Source organism: Calonectris borealis, chromosome W, assembly GCF_964195595.1.
Source record: "Calonectris borealis chromosome W, bCalBor7.hap1.2, whole genome shotgun sequence".
Classification (NCBI taxonomy): domain Eukaryota; kingdom Metazoa; phylum Chordata; class Aves; order Procellariiformes; family Procellariidae; genus Calonectris; species Calonectris borealis.
Genome location: NC_134351.1, coordinates 1,691,074 through 1,707,628, shown reverse-complemented (window position 1 = coordinate 1,707,628; position 16,555 = coordinate 1,691,074). Strand labels below are relative to the sequence as shown.

Below are 16,555 nucleotides of genomic sequence, written 5' to 3'. Positions count from 1 at the left end.
GTGGATCTGATAGATTATATAAATCCACCAGCACTTCCTTCCGCATGTTATCTATTATTTTTTATTACTCAAAAGAAAGCCAAGGTTACCACGTTGCAGTGCCTAGATAACGTTTTCCCATCAGTTAACTTTCTCATATTTATTAATTAGCTGTCTCTAATGAGAAAGAGAAGTGCGATATTTGCAGTATTCACAAGAAGTGTGAATACCCACCAGAAAAACTGTTTGAGCACAGTTCATAAATCTAGTATTAGACAGTAAGCAGTCAGAATTTTTGATGATTCTCTATAAGGAACTTTTCCAGTTTCACCGATCAGTAAATGTTCTTCCTTGAAGTCCTCTCGGGAAACTCTGATTAAATTAGAAAAGATCAAAACCCTTTTCAAGTTGAAAGTAATTTGAAAATGCTACAACAAATGCAGGAGAGCAAAATAGCTCTTGTATGTAAGCAAACCCATTTTAAGGCAAAATTTGGACTGAGTCAAAAGTCTCAGAATAACTATTTGGAATCTGTTGCTATTAGTCACCAAGTTGGAATAAAATCAAAAGATGCTAATAATGGAGATGTGCATTCATGACTGCATAGACACCCTGCCACTCGGAAGGAGGCATTTTATAGGACGCGCTGTAAAGAATGAGATGAAATGGCAACGCAGAGAAAATTTCCTCTCTTAAGGTACAAAGGAGAATTGTACCTCGCAGGAAGGGGAGAGGAGGTGTTTCCCTCTCCCGGGAAGTGTCACCCTCAGAAGAGACTCCATTTCACATCTCCTCCTTGGGAGTCAACTGAAATCAATTAACTCTGCAACTGGAACCAATTAACCCTCTAAAAAGCACAACACCAAACACAGTGGCAGTCTTTAATAAATGTAATAAATACATAAATAATAACATAAAACGCTGCAGTGAGAGAACAGTTTTCCACTCTATATGATGTGGGCTCTTGATTCTTCAGAGATATAAGAATGAAGGATTTTGTGCTCTAAAAAAATAAAAAAAAAAAAAAAGGATTCAAGTAGACCCAGGGGACCTTTAAGATGGGATTCATCTCGTTTAACTTCAGCCATCTAAAAAGCAGGCATCTGGTCACCAAGCCATCTTTACAATCAGTATGAAGAGACGGGTACCTTGAAAGAGCCATCTTAAACCCTTATCTTAAAAAGGGATAAGCCTCCCTATCTCTTTACAGGCACCTATCTCTCTCCACCGACAGCGGAGGCACCTAGATGATTACGTTCGATTAAGATGCCAGTCTTTGACGAAAGTCACAGTAGGCAAGATGGGTGCCATCTGTGAACACACGAGCAAGCGAGCAGCCCCATCCTTCCCTCTCACATCACTCCCCTCGCTCGTGTTCGGGAATTCTCCCATCAGTGCAAATGAGAGACCAGGAAGAGTGCTATTTGTCAAATATATTTCTTAGTGTTATGTCTGTTGTTTTTTAAATTCACTTCTATTTTTATTCAGCATTGTTATTTTTCAAATTGACTTCCGATAAATACAACAGACAAATTCGAAAATGTTCTACAGATTATCCATTTTCATTTTTGCTCTTAATTTCCTGTTGAACTAGGTCTTTCAGACAGCAATGGACAGGGAAGAGGCTTAAGCAGAAAAATACGATTGTACCAATATTAATGGCAAAGCGACTCCAGAGAGCACACAGTGCGTGTGACCCCTTACAAGCGCCCTGCAGAGGGCCCGTCAGTGCAAGGGGGTTCATCCCACCCCTGAGGAGCCCACCAGAAGTTTATCTTTCCCAGCAGTGGGGACAGGACTGAGCTGAATAAGAGGAAATAACTTCATATTAAAAAGAATAAAGCTGCTTCTTTTATAATCCTGCACTTTCTATTTAAGCTCTTTCTATTTTGGATTAAGAAAATAACAACTCTCCATTAGGCGTGGCATTAGGCATTGCCCTGTTTACAAACACATCACAATTTTGCCCCATGGCAGAGCCAGAGGATTTTTTTTTTTTTTTTTTACACTTAAGAATATGTTAAGAAACAGTTAGATACACATATTTTAAAGTTTAAAATATCATACTTTTAGTATAATGAATCTCATCATCTCCTCCTAGTCAGATACTATGGGTTCAACGGCCACATAAAACACTTGGGCATTTACAGGCAGTGGGACTCCAGAAGCTCAAAAATGCAAATAATAATCACCTTATCTGTTTTCTGGTTAAGTTGTGGCTTACAGGGTTTTCAGTTCCTTCCTCCATTCCTATTCCTTCACTTTTAAATTTTAAATAGATAACCTCTTCTGCACCCTAAGGAAGGAAACATTGGAATTAAAGGGGACAGTTTTGAATCAAAGGCTTGAGTTACTGTACTAATCAGATCCAGGCGGCCATGCGGCCCAGCGGTGATTTTTTTCTGGATGCAGGAGAATCCTTATTTTTGGAAGGTGTTTCGCCACTGCCGCACATCACACTCACAGTGCAGTGGCAGAGCTCTCTACCCTGGATTTGCACTGCAAAAAGACTAAATCTTGCCCCACAGTGTTCAGATAATGAAGGTTGAATGAACTGCAGTGTTTCTCCTGTCTTACAGAGCCTGCATTCACAAGTCCGAGGAAAGAGTAAGAACAACTCAGTAAAGGGGAAGAAATACAGAAAATGAGATGACAAACATCTGGACAAGCTGGGACCCATGTAAAGGTAAGAAGTGACCACGCTGCTGATCCCGTACTACTGAAATAACCTGGATTCAACCGAATTCTCAACAGAGGCCGAAAAAGAAGTAAAACGTGGATCATTATATATTTTATTTTTTTAATTTGACAACATTCTTATGCTTCAGCTAAAGTGGTTAAAAAGAAAATTACAATTTACTGCCAGTAATTTTACTGTTAAGGATTTACGCCACAGCCAGGGAACCAGCACTCCCCTGGAAATGGGGCATCTCCCGAACAACGCACACGACGGAGAGCCTGCGTGCTGACAAAAGCTGTCCTGAACTGTGTGTTTACTTTCTGATAATTGGTAATTTTGCCATGTTAACTTCCTAATTGGACATCAACACATTTTCAGTATCTGTTGTACACTTCAGTCACAGGCAGGGAGACGTGAAGAAGCATCAGTATTTCACACTGACCAAACCGCTTAATCAAATCTTGACATGAGCATGAACCTGAAGCACTCTCACCACTATGTTGCCACTAGTGCCAATTAACCGCTTCAGTTTTAAGAGACAGAGATAAAACTAAAAAAAATATGGAATATAAATGAGAAAATTAGGAGAGGGAAAGAGACAATGTCCATTAGTTAATAAGCTAGTTCATAAATGAAATGCTTTAATTTGTGGTGTTTACAAAATATCTAATTTTAGGAACATGAATTTTCCTCTGTTTATACAACAAGGCACAGTATTTCCTAAGTAAGTAAATCTTTCCAAAGAGTATAAAATCAACAAAGTGATTAGACACAGAAAACAAAAGTTAAGCAATGCATTTGCTAACAACTCTGATCCTGCAGAATAAAGCATTATCTAGTCTCTAATCAGGACTTAAGACATAATTTTTCCCAAAGGACTGTAATGGACGAAATACTGTTAAATACAGTTGGCTAAGGAGAGCCCAGATTAGCACAAAGAACACAAGTGGTCCCGAACATTATGAGTTTAAGGCAAACCAAAACCAACTGCTCTGGCAACAGACAGCAACTAGTAGCTGACACTAGTTAGTCACAGCACGGGAAGACCAACTTGTAAGGTCTGACTAGAAAAGCTGCATCAGTGGTATAGGAGCAAAATGAAAGCATGCTTGACAGGTTACAGTCACATCAGGAATCACAGAACATGCAAGTTATTTATATTTATAAGATCAGGAAAAAGTATTTTCCAAATCTTTGCTTCCATTTCTTCTTCAACCCTCTGCCACAAACATTCAGATACTACTGAAAAAGTATCCTAGGTTTCAAAAATACAATAACGTTTCAGAGTCAGATGAAGTCATACCACAGAATTTGGTACTATTTCTCGTGGAGAGGAATTCACCGCCTTGGGTTGACGACACAGTATTCATTGCGAAGGAGCACATTTCAGAAAGGCTACGTCAGAACACTTGACTAAATTTCAAGTAGATGTGATTTAAGCTATATGAAACGCTGTATGAACGAGGTTTTGCAGTATTGTTAAATCTTGAGAGTCCAAGTCATCTCCCCTCTGCACAGCCCAAGCAAAACAGTTAATCCTGGAGAAGCAGGAGGGGCAAAGAGCTGGGATCCTCCCGCACACACAGCAGGGTGAGCTTCGGGGCGAACCCAGGACTCACTATGATGGTCTCACGGCTGCAAAACTTAATCAAGCTATTAGGCCACTTTCTTTCCTTTCAGGAGGTCTGATGGTGAATCCGCCTTATCACGAGCGCAGTAGTCTCATCCCTGCCCTTCTCTCAAAATGTCTGCAGCATTTAAACAGTTCCAAGGCCTAATGGACAGCAGTCATCTAACGATAAGGTGCATTTATTCCTAATGCAACGCACCTCGAGCAGCACGGCGCTAAATATTTACTCAGCTGCTATGTGTAGTCCCCATAATTAAGTATGCAGATCTATAAGGAGATAAAAATAATTTAATGGTTATTTCTGTATTATAACTGTACATGCAAGCTTCACTGCTGTCACTTCTCCATTTAACGAGAATCCCCTCAAAAATGAGGAAACCTATGCTATACCCTGCAGAACTGCTAGCAGAGATGGACCATGCTCACAGGTACTCCAAATCATGTTAGCCCATGAAAGTTCACCCAAACAGCCCTGTGGTACTGGAATTACAGAGACAGACTGTGTCACAGCCTCATCCCTGCATGTCTTTGTTTCTAAAATACTGAAGAAACTCTCTTTTGTGCAGTTTCATTAGACACTGATATTTCAGCCTCTCCTCTGTCAGATCGTGCAGTCATTTCAAATAGGAACTGCACCCAAGGAACAGCATCGGACCTTCATAAGGAGATAGGCAAGAGGAGTCACAGGGAGGAGCACTGCACATCCTACTAGTTTGGGGAATTTATTTAGGTTTATTGTATTTGCAGAACAACTTGCTTCCAGGCTGAAAGTTTATATGCCAGCCTTCAGCCCAGTTCAAACGCTCAGAGCCAAGTCACAAACTTATCAGAAAGGTTTGTAATGGAAATGCTGACAGACCCTTAAGTCTAGTGGCACTGGCAGGTGCTCCCACAAGACAAGAACATAATTCAATCAAGCTTTTGGCTGACGTCACGAAGCACAAAACAACTCAAATGCTTTATGAACAGTACCAGAACCCCTGAGATTCAATTACAGTCTTGATATTCGATCAGGAGTCATACTTAGCTGTTTTTAATATAACAAAACCTTTGTACCAGTTATTTATCAAATAGGTCGATCGTATTTAAATGTACAGTCAGAGGAAAAAGTGCATCATGCCATGTTGACCTGACAGTCCCAAATCTTCAGGAACAAGACAGGCTTTTATTCAAGAAAAACAGCACCAGCAGAGAGTCTAATTTTTATATACTACACAACAAAAAGAACCAAATCCCTATTTTCTTAGGGATTACACACATACACAATGATTTCAATATTTTCCCATTTTTGGGCCCCTAAAATTATCCTGACGGAGGTACTGATCACTGCATAGTGAATGGAGTATGAAATAGGTTTTTTGTTTTGTTGGTTTTTTAAAATAAACTTTGCTGGAACCCACAGAAATAGCCCACGGGCCTGAAAGGATCTACCGTAATGGTAAGGATCAAAAGGTAAAATCTCCTGTTTGAAGCCTCCCTGGTTGTGCACTCTTCTGAATGAAGCACCGCCCAGGGAAGAACCCCTTCTGCATCAGGCCTGAGAAGATCACCTTCTGCGGCTCACCGTACCCACATACGACGAAGCAGGGTGCCGTACCCACATACGACAAAGCAGGGTGCCGTACCCACACGCACGACGAAGCAGGGTGCCGTACCCACACGCACATACGACAAAGCAGGGTGCCACGGGCGGCACTGGCAGTGGGAAGCGTGTTAAAGGGCAGGAGGGACGGAGCTGCTGGGAAGGCTGCCGGCGGCGTGCCGGCTCGCAGGCAGCGGATGACAGCCTGCCGTTGCTCACAGAGCCCCAAGCAAGAGCGACTTCGCCTCTCCCAGCAGCCGGAGAGTGCAAGGGCCTCGGCTCCTCTGCCCCTGCCTCGGCACAACGCGGGCATCCGTGCCAGGGCCGTGGGTGTCCCTTTCTGCGGTAGTGACTTACGCGCTGACGCGACGCAGATTTCGAGTAAAACCCTGAATGAAGGAAATGAAGCCCAGATGCCAGGCCCACTGAAGCCAGCTGAAAATGTGCGCGGGCTTTCAGCGAGGAGAGGACCAAGCGGCTACCAAAAACCCAAGTGCAGCGCCCGGCATCTCTCCCCGGCACCCCGCTGAGACAGCGGAGCAGAAGGCACCGCCGAGCGCCAGATACATCATCTTAACCTCGGAAGCCTTTTCACCAGGTGAAAAGAAAATCATTATATTCAACAAATCAAGTCTTAGGGGATTAGACAAATTCCACAAGAGTACTCTGCAAATACAGCAGCGCGTGTGAAGCGTTGTTTCCAAAATAGATCAATACCCAGCACGGACAACAATAGATTGCAGCTACGTATTGTCATTACTACCAATAGTAGTCTTGAAAGACATTGTTAAACAGTGACTGTCACAATAGCTCTCACACGAACAATGCTGTTACTGCACCTTCACATGAAATACTTTCTCACCGCTCTGAAATCCACCAAGATCGACCCATTTTTAAATACACCTGGTTGTTTGATATGCAGATCAACTGCACTAGTGTTTGCCTTGGCAGAAAGAGTAAATATGCCAACCTTTCTCAACACTTTTCCTATTTCTGTAAGTTTGCTAAGGAAAGAAATTACACAACAGCCTTTGAAAGCATTAGAAAAATTATCTAAGAATTTGGTCATTGCCACCCCTCCGCTTTGCCAAGAAGCGCTAGGCAGAAAGCTTTCACTGCAAACAGGTTAAAGAAGAAAATTTAGCAGGCTAGTGTTACAAGACCACGGATTTGTGCCCCAAAGTCACAGGTTTGAAAACCTTTGAATGGCACAAATGGCAAGAGGCAGATTTCGGCATTTGGGCTAGATCCCGTGAGGCACACAATACCTCCCAGATGACAAAAAAAGTGGAGGCCCCTCAACATCTCATTGCCTCAGACTGACGGGCAGCATCAGCTGCATAAAGGCAGATGAGGAAATTTGGTAGTGACTTCTACACCAGTACAGAATAAGTAACACCAAATTAAATTATTCAAGGGACTCGTTTTAACTGTTGTTATTCCTCCCGTCTTCGAGGTGCAAGAGGAACTCTACGGACTATCTACAGATGCCGGCAGATGGTACATACTATTACATGTATATTAATTTCATATGCCTATATCTTCAGCAGGACATGTAAAACATTCCCAGGCTATGCTGGCTCTTCTCTCTGATGACCGCACAGTGAGCTTACTTGAACTAGAAATTTGTCTGAGCAATGACACTGTGATCTGGCTGGGGGGATCCGTCTCACCTAGCCTTCGACGGCCAGAACACCACAAGCTACGCCTCGGCAAATCGCTAGGTCCTTTGGTAGAGAACAGGCATCGCCAGAAAGTGATTCACAGCGCTGATCTGAAACGCCTTGGGGCGACCTCTCCTCTGCCAGCTATGAGGAGCCCTAGGAGATACAGGCACCTGACTGTCATAAGGCTGCATTTCATAAGCTTCAAAACAATAGGCTGCCTCCGATTCAGGACATAAAAAAAAAAATTTCCACTTCTTGAGATCTAATTTCTACCCCTTTTTAGTTCTACTTTGATTATGTCCACTGCCGTGGTATAATTTATCTGGGAAAATTTTGGTAAAAGATCTTTAAACCATTACAAACACATACCCTGTTCCTTATTAAAAAATTGCAGATCTGTTATCTTGGCTTATGGGAACTGATCTAAATAACATCATGATATCAAACACTGAAAACCACAGGCCTGGGGCCACCGGGGCTCTACTCTTTTTCTGGGCCTTGCAAAGACACAAATTTCCAGATACAAAATGTAGTTTACCATTAGAAGTAAATGTTTGATCTGTAAAGCTTACAAAACGACTTTGTTTATCATAGCAGATGAAAAAAAAAAAAAGGAATAATTTTAAACTCAAAACAAAACTGTTTATATGACAGCTTTTAGTGCTCCATGACTCTGTGCATTTAAGAGAGATTCAAGCAATTAACAGCATAAACTTTCATTACATAGTTCTATTATATATGTTTATGTGACTTAGTTGTTCATCTGTTATTTAAGTGATTTCCTCATTACAATAGTATGGTAAAGATATTTGCTGATCTTGTCAAAAAACGTCAAGCAGTTCATTCGCAACATTCCTGGGATCCCAAAGCGTGTGCTTAAATCCTTTTACTTACTAGGTAAGTAAAATATCAAAGCAATTCCAAAATTCAGTAATGGTTTAAATTGGGGGGGTGGGGGGGTGCAATAATAAATTACATCACATGTTCTTTCTGCAGTAGCCAAAAAATAAGTGTAAGTGGTGAAAGACTAAAATTTGTGTGACCTTTTAATGTTTCTTGGGAATTCAGTCAATGGAAGCTGCATTTGCCTATGACAAAAATCAGTATGAATTTGGGAGTGGCACGAGTACAAATCTAATGGGAAGAAGCCAAATTGTACCTCACATGCTCCCAAATGCCTTTTTTTCCTACATCCCTTACTGAACACGTTAGACAAGCTTTGTACTCCTACTTAATTCCAAGTCAGACCTAAGCTCACTGGTTTAGCAGATACACTTTGTTCACAGATACCTCGTATCCACTGAATAATCTAAAACATTATTTCTGTTACTGCTAAATTTGGCAATGGCAGGCACAAACATCTCCTCCAAGTGACATTTGGCTGGATCTGGCCCCCAAGCATTTCAGTCTCTCAGACAGCTAATGTGTATGTTTTTGAATTATTAAATATATTCAGGAGTCTTGACAAGGTAGACACGCAACGATTCTGACAAAAAGTATTTTAAAAAAAAGCTACAGTATCCAACAGGCATGACTGAACTGTTTCAGATACAATTCGCTTAGATCAGATCCAATGCAACCTTCTTGCAGAGTATTTGTTTAGACCCTCTTCCATTTAGTAAGGCTAGTTTTCTTCCAACATCAGAAATCAAGGGGATTTGCATCTTTTTTTTTCCTTTTCTTTTTTTTTTTTAATTACCAAGATAGGACCTTAGCTTCCAGATTTAAATATATGTGAGTGATTGTAGGTGGCTGCGTCTCTGGAACGTCCTCTGCAGGATACACTCAGTTTGCCACTGCGAGCAAGATACAAACTCAGAAGTAACCTCTCTTCTTCGTAACTAAATATTTAGCTCCTCCAAGTATGCACTACGGTGTCTCAGGCCAATTCAAATACCATAGCGTGGGTCTTTTTCTGCCCCCACAGTACTCTCTTTAATAGGACTCGGAGGGGAGGAGGATCGAACGCTTCACAAGTAAACATAGCTGGAAGGATGGGAGGTAACTAGCATTCTTTTTCTTCTTAATCATACTTACGAAACATTAGGGATGAAAAATATGGAAGCAGTTGCCTTTGTGTATCTACGTAGCTAAAGCCTCAAGTATTTTTCAACAGGCAAAACGAGAGAGGAGCATTACAAAGCACAGCCACGGGCTAGCAGCAGCAGAGCCGGACGGGGCGAGGGGCCGGAGGGTCTGGGGCTCGGAGGCGCCGTGCCCTGCGCACCAGCGCGCTGGAGACCTGGAATGGCGCCTGGCAAACGCAGGAACGTGGTGCAACACACAAGCAAAGCCAACACCCAGACTCAATCACAGTTTTCTGTGTTTTCTGACATATACCATCACAAATGTGGCCTACCCTTCAGAGTCACCTATGGAATTGCAACAGCTATATACCTACTACACTTCTTTTCCTTCATTATTAAAAGCACTTTTCTGATCCATATGCTTAGAATTTCTCATGTATTAATTTTTTTTCTTTTCAATGGCAATTCTGCATTATAACCCCAAAATAAATCACATCCTTTCAAAATCCTCCCTAGTAAAGGGTGTATTCATCCCTAGTGCACACACGCATTATTCCTACTGACGCTAACAGGACCTGTGCACGCATCCTGAGGTGTGCCTCACCTGAGCGACTATCAAAACGTTTTCGAGGTAAAGATTGTGTTTAACTTCGTTTTTTTCGGATGATCCACCAATAATAGCAAAATTAGGGACCTTTCCCATAAGGCCACACTCCAAAAATGAACTGTACTTAAATAACTATATTTTATAGTATAGTATATATAATTTACTCTCAGACACATCAAAAGTAAAAAAAAGACTTCAAAAAATCAAGCTGAATTTGTGATTCCCTAGTTAAAGATGTATTAATTTGTAATCGCTGTTATTCTAATGCAGGACAAGCCCTAATCAAACTAAGGGCAAAATTAAAAGCAAGTCTTTAAATCCTTTCTTTAAACTGACTTCGCTTTATTCACTGATGTCTGTGCTAGCAAAGATTTTAGATTTTTTTTTTCTGTACAATAGGAATGGCCAATCATTAAGAATTCAGTTATTCTACTGCTACTCACACCCATGCAGTATTCAAACACACACATAGTGGACAATCTATAACTGATGCTTGAAAACTTAGGTAAAATTAAATACTTAAAATAGAAGAAGCAGAAATTTAACATAATCAGGAAGATGCCGGCTTTGATTAACAGTTCGAAAACTGAAATATGCCAACTGTGACAGACCTAGCAAATTATTTAGCACCACAATTGTTGAAAAACTGCTTCAAAATCCATTCCCAAAATCGAGCACCAGCGATCATCATCTTCCCCTTATTTTACAATGGCTCACGCTTTTACTGCACAAGCTAAGGTAAACTATTCAGAAAATTTTAGAAGATCCGGGAAAATAAATTTTATTTTGGCAACTGTCCTAAAAAAAGGAAAAAAAAGAAAAAAGAAAACCCCCGCTTCATTCTAATGGATGTGTATTGTTCAATTTAAGTAACAGGTATTAAATCACTTTACAAATACAATATAAATTTGAGGTAACTCCAGGGGAGTTTTCTTAAAAATCATTTCAGTCTTCACCAATTCTCCCTGTTAAGGTCAGAGTCTCTAAACCAGCATGGCTGAATTGTTTTAGTGCTCTCTGCTGAACACCTGCAAACATCAAACAAAAACTCCTGGTCCTTTACTGGGTTGACAAAAGCCTTTCATGTGAAAAATGCTCCATGGGAATGTCACGGCTGTGGCTCAGGTTACATTCCTTTCTCCCTTGCAGCCCTCACCATTTCTTAACATGGTAAGAAGCCATGTTTGTGAAATTAAAGATTAAAAGGAAATGTGGCTTTACTTTATTTTCATTCACACATTACAAATCACAATAGAGCATCATATATTAGATGAGTAAAAAGCTATTAAGATGACTTTAAGCATGAAATATTACCACACTTCCTAAAGTACAGTTAGTTTCACTTCACTGCTTGGGATTACTTTTCTTTGGGGTCTTTTTTTTTTTTCCCTCCCCCCATAAGAGAAGTTTCGGGTTAATGCAGAGGAATGACATCTGTGGTTCCCCATCTCAGTAAATATAATTTTTAGAAGAGGATCATTAAGAGACGGTCAGCTCAAACTTCAGAAGAGCATCTGTCCAGGAGGAAGAACAGGCTGTATTCGGACCGCTAAAATTCCATATTATCAATATGCATAATTAGAATAATAAACTGTGTTCATATGTTATTAATGGAGCTATCTTTAATCCTTCCATATAGTTATAGAAAACATGTCTTGAAGCAGTTGTCTGGGCGCTATCATATCAAATCTGAATTTCTCAAGTCCTGGCTCATTACACCACCGCACACCAGATATTCTTAAGAAGCAAGACTCTCGCACACAGCTAGCTGGCCAGCAAGAGCACAGGGGAACAATAGCCACGCTTCTCCTTCACGGAACTGTATCTTCAGGCCACACATCCACCCTCTCACCGAGTATCAGTGAGGGGCAATTCACTGATACCTAGATTCTGACAACTTTTTTGAAATCACTGATCACTCACTACAGAACTCCCTGTCTAATAACCAAGCAACAGATATTTATATAGTAAATTCAAAATTATTTTCCCTTAGAAGAGCGTACCCTGTGCTGCATGCCATTGTGCAAACAATCCACCAACATACAGTACACGTTCCTTTATCAAGCAGGGTACTTCATCCTCCCCCATCAGAGACTGGTGTATTCAAGCATTTACACGTTGTTACAGTGTGGGAGAGTTCAGGTGTTATTTTAAATGGTCTATATCTCAATATTACTGACTGACTTCAGCTCATTAAATTATTTGTATGTCTAAAATGATGTGTCAAAGTTACTTTAATGCTTTCAGATTTAGAGGTAATAAAAAACAATATAACCCCTCGATTTCTGAACTCACTGTTCAGATTTGCTATCCTGTGGCATTTCTGATCAAAATGACTTCATAGATGAGGTTTACGATGCATTTATTAAATATAACTACCTAGTCAATTGCTGTTAGACCAAGTGTTAGTTGCTGCATTGACTGGTATATAAGCATGACAAATTGATTTGTCTGGCACAAACACTCTTCGCTTCTCTCCAGTGAAAACAAATATAGTGAATATTATGTATTCAGTTAAATCAGTTATTAAAATTGTGTAATTCAGAAAATGACAAAAAATAGGATTAAAATCTTTATCTTCTGAGATATAAGGCAAATTATGTTTGGAAAGTTATTCAAACCTAACAGTAAAATTCTCCACGTCACTATATTCATAACATAACCAAATTTGTGAAGATAAAACAAAAACATCTTATTGTTTTGAAAGTCTGAATAGAATGAAATTCACAAAATGAGTGCTTAATAATTGTAGGTCGTATTTGATCTAGTATCTTAAAAATGTGTATTACAGACTACCTTCAAATTAGGAAGCCCTTCTTTGGAAATAAAAAGTTAATTGACGTACTAGTGCATTTAATAAAAATGGCTATACTGAATACACAGAAGAGGTTCCTTTAATTGAGTACAAACTGCAAATACCAGGCATGAAACTATATGCAATGACGTGTTTATATCTAGATATCCACTGGCAGTTTGCAGTGAAGACTTGTCCAAATTTACCATCTGATTTAGAACAATACTCTGTGTATAACAATACTACGTACAGTGTGTCGGTACGTGTAATTGCCTGTGCTTTTAAAACACTGCAACTCTCTACCCGGAGATGTATTTGTGTCCTGTCCAAAACATCACATCCACAAAGGCAGGGAACCCCCTTAAACAAACTTAATAGAAGAGTAAGGTATTTTCAAATGCGTAAGTATCTTTGCTAGTTTTACTTCTAATTTGCCAGGCATATAAAAGCCTCTACATAAAACTTTAGTTGCCAGACAATTATTGTACACATATGTTCTACCGCAAAGAGCTCTGATATTTCCTTTGTCATCAAACAGGACTCCTGTTTTTATGGAATGCAGAAGTTGCCCATATAGTACTACTACAGCCAAATAAACAAACATACAAACAAACAAATCCTCCAGTTAAATTTCAGGGACTCTTCAAAAGCAGTCAAATATTTAGAAGGAAAATGCCCTAATTTCCACCAGGAAAAGAAACTAGCCTGAAGATTTTAATTCACCGACAAATATTCCATCAGCAAACAGTGATCTCTAATACTAAAGAGTTCTTTTCCCGGAAGAGGTTGGTGTTTATACTCAGATACTTGCTTATTTATTTATTTAATTTAAGCAGCCTTCAATTCTTATTCACAAAATTAATTCTCACGCAAGATGTTTCGATTATCATTTCTGACATACAAAAGATAGCATCTGAAATTGTAAATAAAAATCTCCAATGCTCAATTTAAAAAAGAAAAAGATTTAAACTAGCTCACCTTGAACAATTATACAGAGGAGAAGTTTAGGGTTTTTTTAAAAAATCATAAATGTATGGAAATACTGTGAAAATGTCCCAGTCTTGTGGAAACAATAATAGTAATAATAGCCAGCGCTTAGGAATAATTCCGCTCAAATCTGAATGAATCTGCTCCCCAGAAGAGATTAACACAACCACAACAAAGGTAATGCCTATGGATAAATAACTATCAACATTTTAACTACATACGAAATAAAAATTTTACATACTTGAGCCAGTAAAATGTCCACTTGCCAAGGAAGTTGGTCCATTTTTCCCACTGCTCACAGGAGGTGAAAACATCTAAAAAAAACAAAGAGGCATTACTACTGGAAAACAAGAGATTCCCGAGTCCACTGTTAGTCAAAAGTTCCTTCCACATTCGCTGTGGACTACGTTAATAGTTTGTCTACCGCGAAACATCATCCCCCACAGACCTGAAAACGAGTCAATATTTCTTACAGCCCCCACCAGCCCCTCACCACCATCATCACGTTTTTATTAGGCTCATTAGCTCCCCAAACAATATTCGCTTCCCGAAGAGTTTGAGCAATCCCAGTCCCCAGCAGCGTTATCCAGGCTGGGAAGCGGGGCTCGCTCCCCTCTCCAACTCTCACGCTGACAAAGGCGAAAAAAGTTTTTTTGTTGAAACCTTGGCCATAAATGTAGCAATGTCCATTTCCATCCCGCTTTAGGATTTGCCTGTCATATGTGAACCCAAATAATAATAATGCAAAGTGCCACCTGCCCTAAATTCTCATTTCGTCTCTAACACGAGAGCAATTTGAAGCAAGGCTCTCTCCCTCTCCCCCTCTCTCTCCCTCTCTCTCGCTCCCTCTCTCTCTCCCTAGCATTTATTTCGACCCTAATTGGTTTCTCTCTTCTTCGACGTGTCTAGTGGATAATACGCACCTTCCCTGAGTCAGAGCCTGCAAAAAGCGAAGGAACAAATGGAAAAAGTGCAACAAGCAAAGAGGGGGCTGCAAAGCTGCCTCAGGCTACGTTTCCTGGCCAAACTTCCCCAAGCCATTCCTCCAAAGCAAAGTCTGGAGCAGCAGCAGCACCACCAGCCTGAAGCAGCCTCATTTACACGGGGGGGGGGGTCAGGTTTTTGCGGGGTGTTGCTGGTCTTTAGGAACATACATGCATCTCACAGCAAACTGATTCTCCCCTTAAATAAATAAATAACTGGATAGATAGATACTCCTGACATATTGGGGGGAAGGGAGGGGATGGGGAGAGGAAGGAAGGGGCTGGGAGGGGGAGGGGGAGCCTGACAAAACTAGACAAGTGCACACGTCCGGATTAACGTTTGGCCTCCAAACCAGCCCGGCCAGGAGCAGCCCAAAGAGACAAAAAGTACTTTTTTTTTTTGTTTAAAAAAAGCACCATCTAGCTGGGGGGCTTCGGAAAAGATTGGAGCAGTTTTAATGACAGCAGAAGCCATATGAGATTTCAATGAAAACTTTAAACTGAGACAGTCATGGATTTCTTTGCACTTTCCATGTGCCAAAAAATGAAACAAGGGAAGAACTGAAAATAGAATATAAGCAACTAATTAGCAATTAATTAGTTCATGTGCCAACAACGCTATAAAGCGTAAAGCACAATAAAAGTGCTAGATATTGTTATTAACTAATGATGAGAAATGTTCAGTTTTAGGGGCGTCTCTTTTTGTTTGAATTATTTTAGACATCCAAGACATTAAAATAAACTGTGAACACGATTGCATCTCCCATCACATACAATAAGATATAATAAAAAGACTCTAATTTTTGGTTTTCTTTTTTCTTTTTTCTTTTTAAGCAAAAAGATATTTACCATGGTTCTAGCTGCTGATTAAAAATTGCCCAATGTACTTAGATCACAGTTTTGTTTTGGTTTTGTTGGTTTGGTTTTTTTGGGTTTTTTTTAGTTTAACAGATCAGCTAGAAGATATTTTTTTACAGCTGTTGTTAATTTCCACCGTTGTTTCTTACCGCACTGAAATCCAGTAAATCACTCAGTTCTTTGTCCGTCCCTAAGGCAGCCATTCGCTGTTGGTGATGCATTTTAGCAAAATCACACAAACCTAGAAACATGGAAATAACCGCAATCAGAAACCCAGTCCCGAGCCTTGCAGGAAACACAATCGGATTTTTCAGGGGGGTGGGGGTCGGGGGGTGGGTAGTTGAGAAGAAGGGAGGGAAAAAAGATGGAGGGGCAGCAAAAACAACAACAAAAAAGCGATATTGTATTTCCAAAGAGGCGATCGAAACCCGGTAACATCCACTCTAAACCCAAATCCGGAGGAGAAAAAAAAAGAAAAAGCCTCGCTCCCGGAGCATCATTTATGCAACAGGAGGTTCAGCGAGGAATGAATGAGGATCCCAGAGAAGAAACTACAGCCATCCGCTCCCAACTTTTTCCCTTCTTCTTCCACGCAAAGTAGCGTTTAGAGGCAGAAACGGCAAATAGCGATAACAGCAATGAAGGGGGAAAAAAAAGAAAAAAAAAAAAAAAAAGAGATGCAAAGTCGCAGGCTACGGAGGCGCCGGTGCGGAGGGACGCGGGGCGGGGGTGGAGGGGCCGGGAGGGAAGCAGAGAGCAGC

General features: G+C 40.4%; 1 protein-coding gene across 20 annotated transcripts in view; it reads right to left on the bottom strand.

Annotated features, from left to right (window-relative positions):
* Nucleotides 1–16,555, bottom strand: part of LOC142074887 (transcription factor 4) — a 236,140-nt gene that overhangs the window by 219,100 nt on the left and 485 nt on the right. For 7 of the 20 annotated variants that reach the window (XM_075135821.1, XM_075135824.1, XM_075135822.1 and 4 more), the window contains exons 1-2: nt 15,944–16,178; nt 14,195–14,267 (exon numbers count right to left, since the gene is read on the bottom strand). In XM_075135821.1, the coding sequence (XP_074991922.1) occupies nt 14,195–14,267; nt 15,944–16,045 (175 nt within the window). In that variant the 5' untranslated portion in view covers nt 16,046–16,178. Of the gene's footprint in view, nt 1–14,194; nt 14,268–14,876; nt 15,006–15,943; nt 16,180–16,555 lie in introns of those variants that run through there. The other 13 variants (XM_075135834.1, XM_075135829.1, XM_075135827.1 and 10 more) reach the window with 5 other exon arrangements.